Here is a 22,535-nt window from a genome sequence, read left to right on the forward strand (position 1 = left end):
CCTGCTCCTCCGGAGCTGGAAAGGGCAGTCGTGTGAGGAGGATACTGGGCTGGGCTCCCTGGGCAGGTGGAGGATAGATCTGAAAACAAAACAGAGGAAGCTATGGTGGATCTGGGTGTCCCAGGGGACTGTAAAAAGGTGGGGCCTTTTACCTCTAGGCCACCAATTCGGATTCAACCCACTTTGGCGGTGACTGAAAGCTGTCACCATCGGTGTTGGCTGTTTCTTGGCCTGTAGGAAATGAGTTTGGCTGGTCTCAGTCCGTTTTTAGCGCCTACACTGCAAAACCCACTGGCACTCATTAGCCCCTTTTTTAGCCACCTCATCCACAGGCCAAGACTTGAACGGAGCATGGAGACTGAACTTCGCCCTCGGCCTTTGAGTTGGTCCATCGAGGCAGGGCGTGGACACATCAGCAGAGCAGTGGGAGTGGGGTCATGCCCCAAGCGTGTGAATGCAGCACTTTTCCCCTGCCCTGGATAGACCCGGACAAACGACCGAGAGAAAGCTCCAGGAGAAATAAGCAAAGAGAGAATGGCAAAGAGAGAGGAAAGGAGTGAGAGCAAGGGTGCAGGGAAAGAGCGAGAGGCTGGATAAGGCAGAGAAGAGGAAACAGATGGGGGGAAATCAGAGATATCGAGATGAACATCACATGCCAATGGGGAAGTTGGGTGAGTGCTTGAGAATCCCTGCCAGTACCACCACGTGGCAGGGCATGTCAGGGACAGATTAGGCAGGGCTATCTGCTCCCACAGGTTTCTGCTTATCTCATCTGTTGTCTTCCTAAGTGAAACTGATTAGGGAGAGAGAGAGACTTCCCTGTTCAAAGGTGACCTGGGTAGAGATAAGGGGGCGGATGGAGGCTGCAGAGGGAAGGGAAGGGAAGGCTGCACCCTGTGAAATTCCTGTGTGTGCAGGAAATGGTGTTGGTGACTCAGTAAACTGTGAAGATAGCATGATGCACTGCAGGAAGGGGGGACGGTGATTCATTAGGGGGCTCTCTCCCGCCTCAGTCAGTACCCAGCTCAGTACTAGGGGCGTTGTGCTGCAGGGATCAGGGTGGGTGACTCAGTAGAAGGCGCTCTGCTCTAGGAGGCAGTGATGATCCAGGTCCCCGGTGTGAGGAGATGTGGCCATTAAAGATCCCATAGCGCTTTCTGCAAGGGGTGGGAGGTGCGTCATGGGCACAATCCAACTCAGGTCATAACATTCCCCCAACTTCAGTGCAGTTTCTATTGCATATGGGATTCTCCTTCCCTTCATGCCCTAAACCGGGTAGTGTTCCTGTGCATTGCGAAGTAGTTGCTGGGCTCCACTCCAGAGCTGGCTGCATTTCAGCAGTGGGTGAAGCGAGCCCTGTGTACTGTGGCACAGCAACAGTCACTCCATAATTAAGGCTGCAGCTGCGTTTCCTTTATATAAATCCAGTTCTGTCTTCCCACTTCTAAAATCTATGAGAAAGATCTGTTGGCCTCAAGCCTGACAGGTGAGATCTGGGATCATGGTAGAACTGTTGTGCACAAATTGAATCTGAAACCGGGGCTTCCTGAATTAGATTCTCTAAACACAGAAGCATTAACCACAATTCCCAAATTCTCCACAATTCCTTGGCCAGCGTCATTGACTTCAATGGATCTATATTATTTGGGCCAGCTAAGGAGCTGCACCCCCTCCCCCCCCGACTCAGGGACTCGGGTGCATTGTCAGTGGAAAACAGATTTTCTATTCGAAGCCTCGCAAGGGGGCTCTCTGCTCTCACGGATGGCAGACTGCCCAAGGGAAGCGGGGTACCCCATGATATCCTATCCCTCCCAGCACCCAGTCCTCACCTCCCTCAGGAGTCTTCCAAGGGCTGTAGAAAGGGGGCCCCGTTCCCACAGCCATCTGGAGATCTAGGAGTGGAGGCTGCAGAGGGCAGGCGGTTGGGTGGAGATCAGGGGGGCATATCCCCCTTTCCTGTGGAGTTCTGATATCTGTGGGAGTGGAAAACCCGCAACAAGCCATAGGATGCCATGACTGTCGTTGGAGCACAGAGTTCGGCCAGTGTCCTCTCTCTGTCTCCCCTGCACACACACACAGACTGCACCCCCTTACCCCACTGCCTGAGCCTCACGATTCCTGCACTCCCCACTTGGACACCCAGCCAGTCCTTGTGGGACACCCAGCTAACACGAGTGGGACATAGGAGCACGCTCGCACTGCCCGGAGCACAGGAAAGCAGCGTGGGGCCGTCTGCCGAAGGCGTTATTTTGTGGGCGGTTGGCAGAAGGGATCAAAGACTCGATCTGTGGAGAGGGAAGTGGATTTAGTCGCAGGGAAGGTGATGTTGGAACTGCTTCTGCATCTCACCCCAGCCCTGTAACCCTGGGTAGGCTCTGGAATGCCTCCAGGAAAGCTAAGCAGGGTTCTAGCCCCGGCTCTGTGGGCACGTTACCCAGAAAGGACCTAGCCCCTTGCACTCTGCACAGGGAGCCCTTCTCTGCCTCCCCACGGGGGGCAGGAGTGAGTGCCCTAGAGGGCTGCTCTGAGACCCCTGGGCCCCAGTTCTGTGCAGCCCCCTCCAGGCCCGACGGGAGATTTCCTCGCCTCGGCTTTGCTGCCAGCATCAGACTTGGCAGCCGACACGGGTGGGTGACGTTGTCAGTTTCCTGACAGCATTTGGTGTTACCAGGGTAACCTGACTGCTAGCAAAGGAAGCCTGACCTCTGGGAGCTGTTTACCAGCCAGAGAGAGAGAGACACCGATGCCAATAGAGCTGCCGGGAGCTGCTCCCGCTCTGGGGCTGGCATCATCCTTCCTGGCCCCTGGAGCGGCGGTTCCCAGTGCCCATAGCCCCTATCCGCCTCCTTTGTCCCATCTCCCTGGCCCAGGGTTCCCATGTCAGCCTCACAGGCACTTTCAGTGGTGGTTCTTTTGTCAGGGATTAGAGTAACAGAAATATGATCAGATCTGTCCAAGGCCCCAGGACCTGATTCCCTGCACTGGGCCTCAGTCCCCTCTGCCCCGCACTCTGTGTCTCATTCGCACAGGGCAGAGCAAGAAGCAGTCAGAATGGTAGCGTTTGATACCCACTCGACCCCAGGTGCAGGGCAGGAGGGGTTCAGCTCTCGGTGACTTCTGACCCGGTTCTCTGTGTGACCCCACCATGGCCCAATCCCCTGGGCAGTGTCTCACCCATTCTCGCCCCATTTCCTCGTGTCTCTCTGACCCTACGTCCCACTCACTCCTGCACCTCTCCCGGTGTCTCTCACCCACTCGCCGGCTGTTTTGCATGGCAGGGGGGCGGGGGAGCAGGTGAATGTGCATATGATGCAGACTGGCAGAGGCATCTTGGGTTTCCTTAACCCCTGCCTGGCGCTCATCCCAGCCGATCACAGCCCTTCTCCAAGGTATGGCCAAGAGGGTTGTGGCTTGTGTGAAAGCCATGGCAGAAAGGCCCTCTGTACCCCCGTGGAGCCCAGGATTAACTTCTGACTTCCCGGTTGGATGCACCCGGCCCTGGAACAGGTGCTGGACTCCATTTCCCAGCCCCTGCTCTTAGCCCTGCCTTCTTGTGTCTTCCATCAGGCCAGGCGTTCTCCAGTCTTTGCAGATGGTTTCTCCCTGACTCCCTCCCTTTTGATCAGTTCAGAAGGCACTCTGCAGCCCAGCTCAGCATCTGTAGGGCTCTGAGTGGCATGGAGACGTTTCCTTGTGGTGGGGCCCCAGGGTGGATGGTGGAAGGAGGTACCTTCCAGCCTCATCTTCTGTGATAAATGCTCCAGGCTGCACCTGATCCAGATTGCAAACCCAGAGCTAGGCTGGGTTGGTGGATGTCGATTATTCTCAGTGTTGACAGAGTCAGCTCTGAGACTCATCTCACCTTTAGTGGCATGTTTTACCTCCAACAGTTTTGGAGCATAGAGTCATAGACTAATAGAAGAGGAGGGTTGGAAAGGACCTCAGGAGGTCACCTAGTCCAACCCCCTGCTCAAAGCAGGACCAACCCCAACTAACCATCCCAGCCAGGGCTTTGTCAAGCTGGGCCTTAAAAACCTCTAAGGATGGAGATTCCACCACCTCCCTAGGTAACCCATTCCAGTGCTTCACCACCCTCCTAGTGAAAAACTTTTTCCTAATGTCCAACCTAGACCTCGCCCACTGCAACTTGAGACCATTGCTCCTTGTTCTGTCATCTGTCACCACTGAGAACAGCCTAGCTCCATCCTCCCTGGAACCCCCTTTCAGGTAGTTAAAGGCTGCTATCAAATCCCCCCTCACTCTTCTCTTCTGCAGACTAAACAAGCCCAGTTCCCTCAACCTCTCCTCATAAGTCAAATAATAATAAGTCAAATAAATGTAATACTTCATGTGTTACATACGTAACTGTAACGTTGTTTCCTACAAACACCCCACAATAGCCATGATAAGCAGCTAGTGCTTAGCTTTGGCAAAGCCTCCGTTGGACTCCCTTGAGTGAAATATCGAGAAGGCGGTCAAACACAGATATAATATACCTGTCTGTGTCAAACACCTGTGGGATCTCTCCATGCTGACTCCATGGCTGAGACAAGTCTGATGCCCAGCTCCACCAGCAATAATGCTGGCTGATTTGCAATCTCTATTCTTGTGGCTTCCGCTGTTCAAGAATCGCACCAAGCAAGGGGAGCCTGATGATACACAGTTGCTTAGCTCTTATGAATATTCATTGGAGGACACTGACATGCTTCTCACAGAATGAAATCCAGCTCTGTGCAGAAGAGGCTGAATTCCTTCTCCAGCTCTAATAGAGTATGGACTTAAGCAAACTTAACTAGCCTTTGTGCTGGGGTGAATTTCCCCCTCAGTCTTTACTCAGGCAAAACGCCCATTGCCCTCTGGGAGAGCTTTGTCTAAATAAAATCACCAGGCCTTGGCCCCGTACTCTTTAAAATAACTTCCTAGTCTTTGAATTAGAGCCCCTTTGCAAACATGAAACCATTTTCCTCCTGGTTTGTTACTGTAGGGTTGTTTCTGAGCACGGGCTATGCACTCTGCTGTCTTGTTTGTATACATACATATTTACGATACATAGGCTTGGCAGAAGTCAATTTTTTAATATATAGTTTCAATGGATAATATTTATTTTGGAGCAGTTTAAAAAATGTTTATCGATTTAAATTTTCACAGTAGCAGAAAATTATGGGTTTTAGGCATTGTTTTAGTTTTATCAATCTACGTTTTCACAGTGGGGAAATTATAGGGATGGGCCAGACAATAGGGGAGGTCAGATAATAATTATTTTATGGCAGTAGATGTTGAGATTCAAAAAATTAAAGTTTTATAATTGTTCACACGCAAACTGTCTACATCACAGGTCAAAACATGCAAATCAAATAGCCTTAAATCAAACTGTAGTAAGCAAGGCCCCCACATGGGGGGGGAAGGGTACACTTTACCGGGGCCCAGGGGCCCTGGGGGACCCGGCCCAGGCTGCAACCCCCATGGGTATGTGTGTGGGAGGGGGTCCGTGTTACAAGTTTGTACTGGGCCTGAAAAAATTATGCTTGGGCCCTGGTAGTTAGGTCTCAAGCCGCACTTTTCTTACTTTGCCTATCTGTCCATTTCAATTGTTATCGCTGGAAAGATTTTTCCTTGGTTTGTGTGTGTGTGTGCAGTGAAATACAAATGTACTAATAAAACTTGAATCCTTCCAAAGCTCACAATACATAAGCAATGCTGCAGAGTTGCTCCACAAGGAAAACCTGTGTGTTGCTGAAAGAGGTCATGCTACAATAGGGGGTGCCCTTCTCTGGGATGACACAGACCCCAAGCCCCCAATGATGCGCTAAAGGGCGTTGTGCCACTGTGCGCCTGTCGGATAAGCTTGAGGTCCTGGCTGCTTGGTGTTATGACAGGACACATGACACTTTTCACAAGAGTAAAAATGGTATCCTGACTTGGCCTGCCCAAATTCCTCCTGGGCGTTTGGTTGGAAAGGTAATTCTGCCTCACTTCCTGCCTGAAGCTGCTGCATGCAGTTAGGCAGTTGATGTGTTCCACCACAGAGATGGCTGCCTTTCAGTGCGGATCGAAGTTCTTTTCATGCATACAATCCAGCTAACAGGTGCTGCAGGAATAGGTCTTTATTAATCACTACACTGCAAGACAGCAGCCCCGGCTGTGGGCACGAAAGAGTTAAAAGGAGGACGGACTTCTGGGAAAGGGTCACCTGTCCTTCTCTTTCTTCTCCAGTTGACATTCGAGAGATAAAAGAGATCCGCCCAGGGAAGAACTCCCGAGATTTTGAACGCTATCCGGAAGATGCTCGGAAACTAGACTCCACCATGTGTTTCATCATCCTGTATGGCTCGGATTTCAGGCTACGGACACTCAGCGTTGCTGGTGGGTGATGGAGGGTGACCATGGACAGGGAGGGTCCAATCTTGAGTCTTTCCCTCCCCCATTTCTTCCTAGGGGTGTTGGGGTTTCAGGCATGAGGCAACCTCACCAGCTTTCCCGCCTACCCTAGCTATGTCCTGGCCTAAGGAAGAGAGTGGGAATCGGCTGTGGTGGAAAATAGGACGTGGACACAGCAACATCTTAGCAGGGAGGAGACAGGTCAGGTTGTCACCATGACCCCCCAGCAGTCCCAAGCCAGTCCCTTCTCCCAGCATCCTTTGAGTGTCCCTCCTCCCTGATGCAGCCCTCCCAGACACAACTGCCAGTGAGGGCCATCCCAGACGGAATGCCACCTTCCGGGTGAATTTGGCCCAGTGGGGTTAGCCAGTTGGCGAAGGGTGAAGCCAGTTGGATGGAAATTGTGCTGTTGTCTGTATGAAGAAGGGCATCATCTAAACTCCTCTATGCCCATCATCTAAGGTCAACTAGGGATGAGGAGCAGCCAGATCCCTCAATCGCAGTACCCCTGAGCTTTGGGGACAGCTCAGCCCTGGTGCAGCTCATTGCGGGGCTTGGGCCCATCTCTGTTGTAAGTGAGGCGAGGGAATTTCCCTTAGCTCCTCTCTGTCCACTGCTAGACTCTGCTCTCCTCCCTCTTCAGCCTTCTGTGAGGAAGATGTCAACCTGTGGATGACAGGCCTGAACTGGCTGGTGACTGACACTCAGAAATCCCAGACGCCGCTGCAGATTGAAAGGTATGGGGAGAGAGCCGGACAAGCTGGGGGCTGGGCATCCATCTGACCTGGGTTTCTCGCTTCCCCGTCCCTCCAGAGCGGGACTGGGTGGACTGCAAAATCCAGGCCTCCCAGGAGCACTGCAGAGTGAGCTGGGACCTGGAGAAGTGAAGGGCAGGCAGGGTCCTTAGTTTGGTTTTCATTCGTCCCAACTATGGGGTGCCCAGTAATCCTAGAGTACTGATCGTCCAGGGGCCCCAGAAATGGTGGAGGTGCTGATGAGGGGATGAAATGCCTTCCTGAGGTGTAATCCCCTACGGAAGAGGCCTGACCCAATCACGTGTGTCAACTGCACTCTGCTTCCAGCCGGGGCGCTGCTGTGGCTTCAGGCTGATCCACTTCTTTTTCAATCCTTTTTCAGGTGGCTGCGGAAACAGTTTGACTTGATGGACAGGACGAGAGAAGGCAGGTGAGTGAGACGGGCAGATCCCTGGTCTTCCTTTCACCGGGGCAGGAGGATTGATGACCCTCGGTGTTTTTATTCTAGCAGGTGTCACTGCAGAGACTGTCTGCCTCTTGCTTGGATCTTCCACTCTTGCTGTGACGGCCACAGTGTGGAGAGGTGGGGGGGACTGTCTGGGCATATGGCCCCGCACACGAGCAGCTCCCAGTGCCTATGACCTCACTGGACGATCAATAGGAGCTGCGTCTGGTAAACCCTCTCTAGGAGCTGAGAAATGCTTGTGCAGTTCAGAGGAGAGGAGACGGCCATGGTGACCAGGAAAATGAGGGCTTGCCCAGCCTTCCAGTTCTCAGCCCCTCCCTGCCCACCACACCAGCCTGCCGCTTCTGCTCCTTCCCCATCACCCAGTCCCCAGATAAAGCCTCTGGAGTCCTGGTCTTCGTTGCAATGAACTGGCCTCCCAATCGGCAGTGGCAGTCCTGATCCTGCAGCCCTTGTGCACTCAGAACTCGCGCTGGCTTCCCGGGAGCTTTGAGCATGTTCAGGGCCACGGGATGAGGCCTGGTTGTTGGACAGGCTCAGGTTCTAAGGCCTCGTTGTTTTAAGGAGCGGGAAAGTTTGAGCCCATTGTGAGAGCTACTGCGAGTGCCAGGATCCCACTGGGACACTCGCATCCTGGAACAGGCTCACAAGGAATCTGGAGCCAAACAGAACTGAACAAAGAAGTTGGAAATGAGACGGTGTCTCTTTAAAAGCCGTGGGGAAGCGGAGGTGGAGCAGGGGCAAGGAGGAGGAAAGAAAAGGGGTCTGAAATGTTTTGTTTAATCAGCATTTTGGTCCCTTTCTGTCCAGCTAGCTAATGTGGCGCAGCTGCTGGCGATGGTCCCAACAGCCACCAGGGATGACCTCTTGGCCCTGCTATGTGCCATCTGTGTGTAAACAGCCCATCGGACAGGAAGTGAGGGGTTCCATCCCAGAAGAGGAGCAGGCCTAGGCAGGAAATGATGGGAGATGAGACAGGAAGTGGGGCCAGTGTGGAAAGTCAGCTAGCTGTTCAAAAACAGGAATGTGTCCCCTGGGGGCTTGAGCACTACGTTTGAGTCTGAAACAGAAACACAGCGAGGGAGAAAGGCCTTCTGGACTATCCCCAAGGGAAGGACCTGTGGGAGTCTCCAGGGACGCCTACCTGCACCAGGCACTTGCCATAATCCCACTGAGACTATTTAATTAGGCATGTTTTGTAATCCCCCTGGCACTCTGATACTCTAGCGATGGTGTTGCACAACAACCCAGCTGGATGGGATGGAATTTGTACAGGATTTGGACTTGCACGGCATAGTCAAAGTGCTGGATGATAGCAGTATTAATAACACGATAGGAATCCTGGGAGGCCTGCAGGGATGCTATGCGGCTGAGTCTTGGAGATGCAGCAGGAGTCCCCCTGCATTGCCCCACCCCCACTCAGCTCTGCGTTGCTTTCCCAAGCCCACCGCTCTGGCGCCGCTGCAGAGCCTGGCCATAGGGCTGAAGGCTGCTGAAGTTGATCATGTTAAATTCAGAGAGGTCAGCTGAAGCAAAGCAAAGCAATGCACAGGGTCTGAACCTGAGAGGTGAACTCTCAAAGCACCCACACCTCCTAGCGGAGTCCCTGCGTGAGGAAGGCACTCAGCACTTCTCAGTACCAGGACCAAATCTTTGCAACTTGGCTGAGCTTCTCCTGCCTGCCGTCCATTCGCTCATGTCATGTGTCAGTCCCCGGCCCTTCCAGGGGCAGCTTCGAGTAGCAACACTGCAGCTTGTGGCCCGTCCAGCATGGAATAAAGTGACGAGGTTCTGGGCATCTCAGGCCTGGTCTACTCTGAAAAGTTTTGCTGGCCTAGCTCTGGTGGTGAGAAGTGTGAATAACACCACTCCCCTGACTGACATAGCTGGACCAGCAGAAGTCCCCGTGTAGACGCAGTTATGCCCACAAAACGAGAGTTCTTTTGCCGGTCTGGGTTACTTTGTTCAGGGAACTGGGCTCATCTATACTGGGAGAAGAACTCTTATGCCGGTATAAACCCTGTCTCCACTAGGAGGTTTGCCAGCATCGCTATACCAGCAAACCTTTCCTAGTGTAGATAAGAGCTCATGCTACTAAACTGCACCCAGGGCTTTCCCTCAAGTCCAGAAAACACTCTCAGCAACTGTAGACTGGGTTAGCAAGTGTAGAAGGGGCCGGGGGTAGGGAGAGGCAGGACTGGGGAGTGATGGGGGGGGGAACAGGGGAGGAATATAATGTGCTGCCACCTGCTGTCTGAACTGGGTAACTGCGTGAGTTGTGTGAGTGTCGATGATGATTTGTAGTGAGTTTAATGCCCGAGGAGCCATTTACTGGCCAGATTAACCCAGGACCTGGTCTGCTCACTGTATTTCCAATGTTCAGGGATGGAAATAGGACATCAGCTCTTACAGTCTTTCAACCCAGAACTGGCCCCCTGAGGCATTTACAGGGTGCCACTGAAAACCGAACATAATAACATGCTATATTTTGCACACATCCCCTTCCAAACCAAATCCCCAGCAAGGTCTGGGATTGGAAGGACTGGGCCCCTTTCTCCTTCTTGTCAGGCACACGAATACACACCTGCATGCATAACCGTGAGTGGTGGTTCCCTGTATGAAGTCACTGGAGGGACCCTGATATACACCTGCCGCACCATCTCTCAAGGTTTGCTGAGTGGGATTCTTTTGCTGACGTGATACACGTTAGTCTTTAGGAGAAAAGCCATCTCATGGCAATGGCAGGTATGCAGCGAGGACCCTCTGGCTGTGGGTATTTTTAAGAGGACTATACAAAATAACTGGGAGGCCCAAAATCAGACAGAGGGATCGAATATCTTCCCAACTGGTCTGGCCACCGACCTGCTTTCCAGGTATCCGTCTTAGTTCTCAAGTTTCTGAACTGCCCTCCTTTCTGTCCCCAGCAGATGGCATCATTCTAATACCAATACCTCTTTGTCCCTCGTTAGTAGGAGGAGGTTAAGTAACTCAAATTTTAAAATTAACTACGCAAGATCCCTAGGTTTGCTCAGACCATTCTGTCTGATCTGGGTGTTTCCCATGCCTGGAACTTCACCTCTTACGTTGGTTCACCTTTATTTATTTGGAACGGGTGCATGTTCCTGAAAGAAACGTCTGTGCTGCATGAATTCAGCTTGCTCAGTAACAAACCCTCCTAAACCAAACCCTGTTCAGTATCAGCCAGGCTGAGAGACTTTGATTACAGCCACGCAAACCACTTCAGCCTGTCCACACTCGGGAGTTTCACAGATGGAAGTGATTCGATTTAGCAACCGCCTGAGCGTGATCTCAGTCTGTAGGGCAGCACTGTGTCTAGCTGCTCGGTGAACTGAGCGTTCAGTTCCCTGGTGGAGACGCAGTTTGAGAGAACCACACATGGAGCTCCAGAAAGCGCCTGGGAGCTCTGGAGCCATCGAGGCAGGAGTACCTGCAGCTCTTGGTCCCTGTCCTTTCTTATGGGAACAGGCCCTTGTTTTCCTGAAGATTCATTTGTGAGAAGGGTGAGAGTGAAACTACTCAAGGCCATGACTCAGGAGGTCTGCTTGAGGCCCGGAGCCTACCTGTGACGCTGACTCCTGCTTTGTGTGTCTTGCAGTATCACGGTGAAGGATCTGAAGGCCATGCTGCCCCAGGTGAACTACCGGGTGCCCAACATGAGGTTCCTGCGGGACAAGCTTGTGGTAATAACCCTCCCTTGGTCTTTTCCTCTCTCCCTTCATCCCTCCTTTTCTGCCCCTTCCTTTACAGACCAGGCCTGTAGAATGAATGGGGTGAAGACAGGAGAGATTTGTAGAAACAACCAGGTTCTACAGAAACAACTCAAAAGTCCTGTAGAATCAACCCTTCCTGTTGGGTGTTGAACTGGCCTGTGGAATTGATCAGGGACTTCCCCCGGCTATAGAGTCCTATAGGATAGATCAGCAAAGCCAGCAGAAAGGGTCTCCTGCTCCATTCAGCCCTATTGGCTTTTCCTGGAAGGGGTATCTCCCGCCCTCTGCCCCCTTTCCCTGCCCACTCCCCTTGCTGTGTGTTTGAGATGTGTCTGCAATCAATGAATGTTAAAGAGCAGCTGATGCCTCCTGGGCAAGTTTCTCAGTTTCTCTCTGAAAGCCCCGGTGCTCAGGACCTGTACTGGTTTTTCTGTGCCTCCCTCCTGCGCTCCCTGTTACCAAGGGACATTTACAGGCAAATAGGATCTTAGTCCATTCTTAGAGTGTCCAATTGCATTGGCTGTGCTTTCCCCATCCAAAGCCCTGGTATGTCTCTCTCTGACACTCTCAGTGATTAGGGGTAAGGAGAGATGAACCCAAAACACAAATTCTGCATCCAGAGTCCAACTTCCCCTCCAAATATCTCATCTCTAGACGTGAAAGAGGACGATGACATTGACTCAGAATGTGGCACTGCATGCTGGGACCTGTAATCCCCATGGACTGTCCAAAGGTGGCTGCAGGCCACATTGTAGATCTCCGTGGGCCTACGTGTCCTGTGGGCTTGACTCAAGACACTCCCACGCTAGAGCAGTACAGCCTGGGAATCCCATTGGGCTGATGCTTTCAGGGACCATTTTTTCTCTATCTTCTGCATGAGCTGCTGGACGTCTCCCTAGATCCTTCGGCCCTGGGAGTTTCTGCTCCCTCCAGTCCCGTTGTCACAAGAGTCTCTCTCTCTCCTTCCTCCCGACAGGAAGTGGAAGCCAGGAGCGACATGGCCTTCACCCACTTCACGCACTTCTACAAAAACCTGATGTTTGATGCTCAGAAATCGGTAAGAGGTCATGCCTTGGGTGTTCTTGGGTGACCCTGCAGCAGGACCCAGACCAGAGGACGGCTTAAGGAAGGCAGGCGGGGATCACAGCGCTGCTCACCACCATTAATGGACATGTCTACAGCACCCTAAAGGGACATGGCCTGCAGGAGGAGATAGGCCCAGAGAACTGGCTGAGTGGGGGGCTTTGCTATAGGGCCAGGAGATGGGGATGACCATCTAGGGTGAGTCAGTGAGGGAAGCCACCAGGGGCAGTGCAGACACCTGGCACAGGCCCTGAGATGCCTTTTGCCTGTTGCTTTCCCAAACTCTAGACAAAGTCCGCATCCTCCTCCAATCCCTTCCAGCCTGCACGCGGCACCTTCTCCGCTGGCTAAACTGTCCCTGTTCCCCCTTTGCATTCCAGATCATCGAGCAGCTGGAACTCTCTTTCCCCTTGCGGTGAGTACGAAGGATTCTGGCTGCCTCCCTCCTGGACCTCCCTGGGGTCATCAGATCCCTCCCCAGTCCCTGGCCCGCCAGCCAGACCGTCTCCCTGTGTGTGTGTGAGAGCAAGGCTCAGTGCGGCAGGTCAGAGCCCAGAGCATCTCTGGGGAACAGCAGAGATCTCTTTACAAGTCCAGCCCCGTCTGCTCCCACAGCAGCACAGATGGGACCCCTGGGCAGCCCCACTTTGTTCACATAGATGTTGGCAGTGAAGTCAGGCCTGGGAGTGGAGCCCATGTCAGGGACACAGTGGTCTGGTACATTCCCGCCTCTCCCCCCCGACACACTTACTCTGACCCTATTGGATCCCCAGAGAATGGGCAGGATTCTCCTCTGAGACACTAATGTAAACCCAGAATAACTCCATGGCAATGACCCCGGTGCTCGCGTTAACCACGTCGCTGACAGCAGAGTCTGGCAGGGATCGCATGGGGAGGGCACTGTAGGTCAGGACTCAGACACATCACCACCCCAGGGCGGGGACACTCCAGACTGGAATGGTGGAACAGCAGGTAGGATTGCCGACTGGAACTGAAGTGCATTGGCAGAGCTGTGGGGCGGGGAGGGCGTAACCCGAGGCTGAGATAGCAGACGGGGCCGCAGGTTAGAATGGCGGGGCATCGGCAGATCCAGGGGGGAGATCCTCGGGCTGGAGTAAAGGGGTGGGTGCAGGTCAGGTTCACCAAAGAAGCTGTGAGGATGGGGGGGGGGCAGAGTTGGAATAGTGGGGGGACAAAGGGGAAGAGGGAGCTGGCTGGGGGAGACACAGCCAGTGCCTGACTCAAACTCCTGTTTGGTGGGAAGAGGTTGGCATGCCCAGCTTGCGCACACGCCCGTTGACCAACTCCCTACCCCTTCCCAGGAACGTCGATCGGCCGGAGCTTTGCCAGATTATGCTGTATGACTTCCAGAAGTTCCTGCTGCATGACCAGAAGGTATACGCTCAGATTCGCCTCCATCACCCTATCGTACCTGCGAACCCTGCTTCCATGCCACCTCTTGGAACGCAGTGGGCTTAACAGAAATTTTCACGGCTGCAGCCAATCGTAACTCAGAGAGCGTCTGGCTACCTCAGAGCCAGCCCCGGCCACTAGTTGCCTAAAGTCTTGATCATCCAATGGCCGTCCGGTCCCACGGGAGAAATGAGATTGGTGGATCTCCCTCCTCTTCCTGGTAGACCATGAGACCCACCCCGGCCACCACACAAGCTGACATCCTCAGTTGGCAATCTCAGCAGAGAGGCCATGGGAGGAAGGGGCCCTGGTGCAGAGTGTGCAGGAAGCTTGCTCTGCCGCTGCCTGTGCTCCAGCTGTGGAACAAATAAAAAGCTACCATGGGTGAGAGAAGCTGAAGCTAGACAAGACTAGAAAGAAGATGTGGGTGATTAACCATCAGAACAAGTCTCCCTGGGCTGTCATGGATTCTCCATCACAGATCGGGTCAGACTGGCTGATCAGGTAGTCCCCTCTGCCCTTCCATTCTGTGACACTGTGACTTGGAGTCTTTTTAACTCCAGACTGCAGGTTGTTCTAGATGTTCTGCTCCAGTCCAGCCAGAAGTTAGGGGCTTGAGGCATGCCTGGAGGAGATTCTGTGACCGGTAATACAGGGAAGGTTAAGCCAAATGATCACTGTGGTCCCTTCTGGCCTGAGAATCTGTGAATCGCCAACAGAAAATTCAAAAGAAAACATTTTAAGAAAAAGGAGCAAATCACTACTAAAGTTTGCCTGTATCTTAAATGTACTGAAGAGACTAACTACAACCAGGCAGGAGTCGCCATCTCAAAGGACCTGCTGGCCATTGAGACTGGACTTCTCTTTAGTCCCAACAGATCAGGGTGAAGGCACAGTGGTGAGAGGGGAGGGGAGGGGAGGGGGGAGCATGTGATACTCCTGCCCTGTGGATAGAGAGACGTCATGAGTCTCCAAGGCCCTGAGTCCAGTCACATTCCACCTGTGGGACGGCTCTTGATCTTGCAGATCTGAGCCTGGAGAGTTTTGATTCCCATCGTGGTTTCACATCAAAACTTGTGGTGCAGTTCTTCCCCTAATGCTGCCCTCTGGTTCTCTGTCTTAGGAGCCCTGGGCCAGTGACATCAGCAAGGTGCGGGAGTACATGTGTGGCTACCTCAGGGACCCCTTCAGTGACATGGCAGAACCCTTCTTCCAGCTGGATGAGGTAGGGGAATCTGTATCCTCGCCACATGATCCCAGCCCATCCGCCTTCATCAGCCATCCCTTTAGACAGCGGAGCTCAGACTCCCACCTGGGGCAGATGAAGTCTCTGGATTAGTTACAGGGTTTGTGAAACGTGCTGCACATGGATGTAGATATATTTATAACAGACAATGTATACTTCAGACTTTTCAGGATGCACCATGCCAGATCAGACCAAGATGGCTTATAGACTTCTATCCCAGCCTCCATCATTGACCAGCCCCTGGTGCTTCCAAGGAAGCGATAACCCACCCATCTGGCTAGTGTGCAGTGGTGCACACTGTGGGATTGCTATTCCTTCCTGACCCTTGTTGGTAATCTTGTGCCCTGAAGCATGACATTTTGATTAACCTTGTCTAAGGGGCATAGCTACAGATTTATTATTGGCCCTAAAATCCACCTCCAGCATGTGACTGTGCGCAGCTGTAACAATGAGTTCCATAGGTGATTGCACTACATGTATTTAGACAGGCCAGTTTTAATAACATATGGGCCTGAACGAACCCCTCCTCTCCCCCTCCCCCCCATATTTTGGGGAAGTTCACATTCCAAGCTCTTCGTCTCGAGCTCGTCTCTAGCTGTGGTCACTGGACCTTGTTCCCCAGCTCATCCTCTGCTGCCGGTAGCTCTCCCCCACCAACTTCTCTCCCTTTCCCCATTTCTATTAGTACTTTGGCCCTGCGCCCATCTCTCCCCTTTGCCTGGGCCGACTCAGGGCATCTCAGAGCCTGACCCTCTCTGTGTTGCTCTAACCAGCTTTCCTTCTGTCCTCAGTTTTTGACGTACCTGTTCTCCAGGGAAAACATGGTCATGGACTCCAAGTACGAGCGGGTGGTCCCAGAGGAGATGAACTACCCGCTATCCCAGTACTGGATCTCCTCCTCCCACAACACGTAAGAGCTTGGCATCAGCCCACAGACCCCCAGCGCAGTGGGGCGCAGAGAAAGCAGCAGGACCCCGAGCTGCAAGGGTGCCTCCCCCACTACAACCAAAGCCCCAGGCACCATTCTGCGGACGCTGGGGAGCCGTTAGTCTAGTCTTGGAGTTCCAGAAAGGCTCAGGCCTGCAATGTAATAGGGAATGTTCTGGGGGCGTGATTTCTCTTTAGTCTCCCCTGGAAGTTCTGGAACTTCTCTGTCCCTGGGATTTCCAGACATTTCCTTTTCAGCCAGCCTTGTGAAACGTAGGCCAGATTCTCAGCTGATACAAATCAGCATAACTCCATTGCCTTCAAGGGAGCTCTGCTGATTTACACCAACTGGGGATCTGCACCACTGACTTCAACGGCGCTACACCTGTTTACACCATTGGTGGCCCTGGCCCTGGGACTTTAGACCTCTGGTGGGTCTTCCGAGCTCTAGCAGCCGGCACTAGCGGACGCAGGGGTTCCTCCGGACGGAAGACATTCAAATCCGAGGGGACCCAGGCGCTTGGTAAAGAGCAACGTGCCCTGAAACAGCAAAGATCTTTTCAGGCCCTGCCTGCGCGCGACTCAAAAGCATGGCACAGAGCCCGTGCCCAGAGCACTTTGAGCCGCTCAGCTCAGTCCACTCCACTCAGCTCAGGCGTTTTGAAACCCCCGTTGCTGGCATGAAATCCGTGGCTGAGTTCTGCCTGGCCAGTAGTTGTTCACTGAGATGGATTGGGAGCCGCATGATCTGCAGCTGCACTTCTTCATCCCCACCTCCCATCCCACCCCCAGGCCCTGCGGTCTGGACCCCTCCAGGCTCTGCTGGTCTATTCAGAGGCCCTCTTCTTCTCTTTGCAGGTATCTGACTGGGGACCAGTTCTCCAGCGAGTCCTCGCTGGAAGCCTATGCTCGCTGCCTCCGGATGGGCTGCCGCTGCATAGAGCGTGAGTGAGCTGGCCCTGGCTGGGCTGGGCTGGGCTGATATCGGCCAGTGTGTGCTAATCAGACTGCATGAGCTAAGCTGCGCAGGTCCTGCTCAGTGGTTGGGTGGGGGACTGCCAAGGGGCATCAGGAAGAGGGTGCTTCCCCTCCTCCCCGCGTCATCATTGGAGGGTATCTAAAACCAAGTTCCTGACCGCTCTCCAGCAACACAACTGCCCCGGCACTTTGTGCGAGCGTCGGGGTGCGCCTGGGCCATTCCTCTAAATTGTCTCACTCTCTGGCATGGCGCTGCGGTGAGGGGTCAGCCAGCTGCCCGGCCGCACCCCGAAGGTGGCTGCACCAGTTCTGAGTTTGTAAATCATACTGGGATCCTTCAGGTGCCCCGGAAAGATGAGAGGTTACGATTGGATCGTTGTCCTCTGGGGCAACCTGGGGAGAAGTTTAAAATCGGCCAGATGCAGGAGTCACTGGCTGAGGTTCTCTGGCTGGTGCTGTGCAGGGGTCGGACTAGAGTCCACGGTCACAATGGTCCCTTCTGGCCTTGAAATCTACGACTCAGTGGCAGCCCCCACCAAGGATCATTCAATTCACCCCGTGAACTGGTGGGATCTTGCCCTCCCTTCATATCAGTAGCAGGCACATGGGTGACTCTCCGAGCATCACACCCAAAACCTCTTTCACCAGCTCACTCCCACTTGACCAGGGTCGGCCTTAGGGGTGGGCCAACCGCCCAGGGCGCCATGGTCAGGGGGCGCCGTGCGGCAGCCCAGACGTGCGCTGCAAACTCGCAGAGGCGACGCGCAGAGGTGGTCGGGCCCAGATTTCTCCCTGCTTCCTCCCAGGGGAGGAACATGGAGGGGAGAGACAAGCGGTTACGCACAGATACTGCTTGCCCCCCACAACATTCCTCCGCACCCCCTAGGGGGCTGTGGTGGGAGAAGAGAGCATCAAGAGCTGCTACTCTCTGCCCTCCCCTTATGCAGCCCAGGAGGGGAAAGTGACCTGGATGCAGGGAGCCCTGATGTTGCTCCTTGCTCTCTCCCCGCCCCCAGCCCCTCAGGGGTGCGTGGAGGAGAGTGTTTAAGGGGGAGTGAGCTGCAATGCCAGCTGCTCCATGCATGCAGGTCGAGTTCCCTAGGTGGGCGCGGGGGTGGAGCGTGCAGGGGATACAGGCACAGGGTGGAGTGCAGGGGACGGGGTGAAGGAGAGTGCAGGGGTTAGGAGCACAGGGGGAGTGCAGGGGTTAGGAGCACAGGGGGAGTGCAGGGGATAGGGGCACAGTGGGCACAATGCAGGGGTTGGTGTGAAGGGGGTGCAGGAGTTAGGCGTGCAGGAGGGGAGTGGGGCACAGGGCGGAGAGCAGGGGTTGGGGTGAAGGAGGGTTCAGGGGTTGGGTGCACAGGAGGGGGTGCAGGGGCTAGGGAAGGGGGATGCAAGTGTACAGCATCTCTGTCAATACAAATTAAGCACTTGGGGGAGCCTGTGGGGGCCAGGATGATGGGCAGTGGGGAGCCCATGGGGATCAGAGGTAATGCGGGGTGGGGAGTTGTGGGGCCAAGGGCAATGAGGGGATGCCACACCCACAGGGGCAGGGGTGCCAAAATACAAGTTGGCCCAGGGCTCCATTTTCCCTGCGACTGACCCTGCACCTGATCCTGCCACCTGAGATAACAGCATGTGCTGGTGTCTAGGAGGTAAACACCGGCGTGGGGGCTGTGCAGGCGTTTTATAGCCCTCTGACCGCCCCTGTACCGGCCCGAGGGCGCAGTGCGCACAGCTGCACAGCGATGCATGTACCCAGTGCCTGTGCCGGGTCCGTGGGCTCTAGAGGCCATTCCACTCTGCGTAGCAAAGGACGGTAGCTAGACCACGTGCCATGTGTGGGGCAGGGCGATACATGATCACGCGTGTGGCGGGGAGCGGTAATAACCATTCAACCATCTCTACCCTCAGTGGACTGCTGGGATGGTCCAGACGACCTGCCGATCATCTACCACGGACACACACTCACCTCCAAAATCAAATTCCTGGATGTCCTGCACACCATCAAGGAGCACGCCTTCGTGACCTCTGAGTAAGGGCCGCCCCACTGCATGCCTTGGGCTCTGCTGCAGAGGGGGTGTTGAAAGGCATGGAGCATGTCACAACCTATAATGAGACTGTGGAACTCATGACCACTGGAAGCCATTAGGCCAAGAACTTAGCAGGATTCAAAAAGGGGTTGGACAGCAAGAATGTCCAGCTCACTGAGACTCTCACAAGAATATCCAGTTATCATAATTAAGGGTAACCATGATTGTGGAAGCCTCCTGCTTAAAGGGCTAAGCCAAGCTCTAACTGTGAGAGACCAGGATGAAACCTGTTTAAGCAGGAGTGGCAGCCAGATATTCCCTGTCACCCCTGGGCAGCACTCATTGATGGTGTGTTTATTGAGAGAACCTTAATCTGGGCATGTTCCATGAAGCGTTTCCATTCCAAGACATTTGTACATTCCCTGCAGAGCACTCCCAGGTTTAGTGGGTCACGCCCTGGTTTAATGAGAGCATTCCCCAGCGCCAAGTGTTCTGCCCCTAAATCCAGCTTTCCCTACACCAGGGCTCCACCCGATGGCCCGTGGGTCTCTGAATTCCTGTTAGCAACTTTGGGTCCCTGCCCTCATTCAAGTCAATGGGAGTTTTGCCCCTGGCTACAGATGTGTGATGTGGAGACTTTTCTCGGTTGCTCTTCTGAATCATCTGGTCTTCCTTCCCCCTCACCCCCCACCCCACTTCTCCAGGTTCCCCATTATCCTCTCCATCGAGGACCACTGCAGCATCGTCCAGCAAAGGAACATGGCCTCCCACTTCAAGAAGGTCTTTGGGGACATGCTGCTCACCAAGCCCGTGGACATCAATGCCGATGAGCTGCCTTCACCCACCCAGCTCAAGAAGAAAATCCTCATCAAGGTGCAGCACTTTAGGGCCTGTCTTCTTTCCTTTCCCTCAGCCCTCCTCGGATACTGTCCGGAGGGAAGCAGGAGGTCAGGAGGTACAAGAACTGCAGGCAGCAGCCGGGCACTGGGAGAGGCAGTGGTAGCCAGGAAAGTGGGAGAGCCCTAAAGTTTGGGATTACAGGAACACCCTGGGGTGAACTTTCTCTGCTGCCAGCACTAAAGTACAAAGACGCATGGGAATCTCTCTGCCAGATGGAACCTAACCACCGGTTCTGGCCACTCACAGTTTTTAATGACCCCGGGGATTTTTTTGCTCCCAAATGGGACTCGTTTGCCCCCGGTTCTGTGAACCCAAACAGCAGCCGTATTGGGCCAGGCGAACCAGGAAGTGAAACTGACCCATCATTTCACTGCCCCAGCTGAGTGATGTTAAACAGCCACAGTGGCAGACAGGGCAGGGTCTCAGGAGCTGGGAGCACAGGTAAAGAGTCAGTCTCACTGTGTGAGCTCACCTCTGTCTGGTTTGCTCTTCCGCTCCCTAGCACAAGAAGCTGGTTGAAGGGAATCTTTACGAAGAAGTCTCCACGGCCAGTTACTCAGAGAATGACATCAGCAACTCCATCAAGAACGGCATCCTTTACCTCGAGGACCCCATTGACCATGTAAGAGGCATGCCCCATATGCGGGCTCTCTTTCCAGAGCTAACAGTCACAGCGTGTGGGAGAGGGAAGGGGCTACAGATCACACATGAAGCCAGGAACAAGGCCTCAGGGTGCAGGCTGGAATAACAATGCTTGAATTCCAGCTGTGGGGAAGGAGGTGTCACAATCCCCCCCGTGGGTCATCAGAAAGGCTTGAACCCTGGACCTTCATCACAGACCTCCACCATGTAAGCTAACGGAGCGACTCCATTGTCCACTCACAGTAACAGGCTGGAGTGGGAACACAGCGCACGTTCTGCCAGTGTCTTACGGGGCCAGCAGCCAGCAGCAGCATGGGGCAGACTCACACGCCTGCTGCCATGCAAGCAACTGTGATCAGTGGCAGGTGCTGACATCGTTGGCCAGCCCCCTGCCCTGTACCCACTCCCTAGCTTCCTCCCTGCCTGGCTCTGACGCTTCTTTCTCCTTGGCAGACCTGGAGCCCACATTACTTTGTTCTGACAAGCAACAAGATCTATTACTCTGAGGAGACATCCCGCTACCAGTCCAACGAGGATGAGGAAGAGGCGGACCAAAAAGAGGTGTGTTTGTGGGGAGGAAAGGTGGGGAGTGAGGGGAAGACAGCTCTTTGGGGACCTTCAGGGTTCACCATCAGAGCCACCTAAGTCCCTGCAGCTGCATGTACCTCTTTGGGTTGTGCTTATCCCCAAGGTCCCCAGCTAAGGTTAGACTAGGTCAGTACTGGGAGGGGCGCTGGCCAAGAAAAGCCCCGGTGCTGATATTAGTTACTCGCTGATAGTGCTAATCCAACGGTGTTAGGGGCGCAGATCTGTATTTTTGTGAGAGATGCAAAACCAGGTCCCGGCCATTAAATATCCCATGGCACTTCTCACAAGGCAGGGTCTGACCCACCGTATCCTACTCAGATTCCGGTTGGGGCTAGTAACTCTCACTGACTAGATTCCCCAGCAATTTCAGTGGGATGTGAGAATCTTCACTGTGTGGGATGTGTCCCTCCCTATGTGAGATGTGCACTAAACTGTTGGGCAGCATTGTTCTGTGCTTTTATGCTGCTGTGCTCTGCCCCAGAGGTGGCCGAAGTGGTTATGGACATGACACTAAACCCACTGTCTCTCTCTTTCCTTCCGTCTCGCTCCCCTGGATTTCTCTCCCATCACCTCCCAACCGCCCTTCCCCTCTCATCCTCGGGTTCTGCGGGTCTCCAGGAGTTCAACAACAACGAGCTGCACTTCAGCGAAAAGTGGTTTCATGGGAAGCTGGGGGGCGGGCGCGACGGGCGCCAGATCGCTGAGAAGCTGCTGCACGAGTACTGCACTGAGACGGGCGGGAAAGACGGCACCTTCCTGGTGCGGGAGAGTGAGACCTTTGTGGGAGACTACACCCTCTCCTTCTGGTAGGAGCCTCCTGCAGGGACCGCCGCGCTGGGGCAGGGGAGGAGGGCAGGATCCCATTTCCCTACCTCCAGTGAGCCCCTTGCATCGGGGACTCTGTTTCTCTCCTCGGTCAGCAGCTCCAATCTGAGGTGGTAGCGGTGGGAAGCTGCTACCATCTGATGACAGCCGCGGTCTCTGTGAAACAAGCTGGGGGAGCTCAGTCTGGTTCCTGCTGGATTCGTCTCAGGAGCCACCAGAAGGGGCACTGATCCTCTCCCTTGCTGACAGCCTCAGCAGAGAAGCCGAGAACTGAATAGACCCTGGAGACCGGGCACGCCGGAGGCAGCCTGTCAGGGCTGGTGTCGGGGAGGGGAGAGGAGTCTTGCCCTGCTGCTATCCCTGTTATGTGGCTCTACCGAGGGCGGCAGACGCCAGGCCTGTCTGCAACATCATTCACCAGCGCCGCGATGGCTAACGACCGGTGCTCTTTGGGCCTCGTCAATGGCGTCGCTGTGCGGCTCAGGATCACAGGGCCAAATCCTGATGCTCTTTCCACTCCCATTGACTTCAGGGAGGCTTTTGCCTGCGTTAGGACTAGGGGATCTG

At 54.2% G+C, this 22,535-nt stretch overlaps 1 protein-coding gene across 1 annotated transcript in view; it reads left to right on the forward strand.

The window, feature by feature from the left end:
- Window positions 1-22,535, forward strand: part of LOC137161061 (1-phosphatidylinositol 4,5-bisphosphate phosphodiesterase gamma-1-like) — a 69,702-nt gene that overhangs the window by 26,893 nt on the left and 20,274 nt on the right. The window contains exons 2-16 of the mRNA XM_067560073.1: window positions 6,214-6,363; window positions 7,022-7,115; window positions 7,516-7,563; window positions 11,216-11,300; window positions 12,307-12,387; window positions 12,794-12,828; window positions 13,736-13,808; window positions 14,950-15,051; window positions 15,864-15,982; window positions 16,858-16,943; window positions 18,895-19,015; window positions 19,718-19,886; window positions 20,416-20,535; window positions 21,009-21,116; window positions 21,762-21,949. Coding sequence (XP_067416174.1) covers window positions 6,214-6,363; window positions 7,022-7,115; window positions 7,516-7,563; window positions 11,216-11,300; window positions 12,307-12,387; window positions 12,794-12,828; window positions 13,736-13,808; window positions 14,950-15,051; window positions 15,864-15,982; window positions 16,858-16,943; window positions 18,895-19,015; window positions 19,718-19,886; window positions 20,416-20,535; window positions 21,009-21,116; window positions 21,762-21,949 — 1,579 coding nt within the window. The remainder of the gene's footprint in view (window positions 1-6,213; window positions 6,364-7,021; window positions 7,116-7,515; window positions 7,564-11,215; window positions 11,301-12,306; window positions 12,388-12,793; window positions 12,829-13,735; window positions 13,809-14,949; window positions 15,052-15,863; window positions 15,983-16,857; window positions 16,944-18,894; window positions 19,016-19,717; window positions 19,887-20,415; window positions 20,536-21,008; window positions 21,117-21,761; window positions 21,950-22,535) is intronic.

The sequence above is a fragment of the Emydura macquarii genome, unplaced genomic scaffold (assembly GCF_026122565.2).
Source record: "Emydura macquarii macquarii isolate MOO-44397 ecotype Brisbane River unplaced genomic scaffold, CSIRO-AGI_Emac_v2 contig_2246, whole genome shotgun sequence".
In the NCBI taxonomy this organism is placed as follows: Eukaryota; Metazoa; Chordata; order Testudines; family Chelidae; genus Emydura; species Emydura macquarii.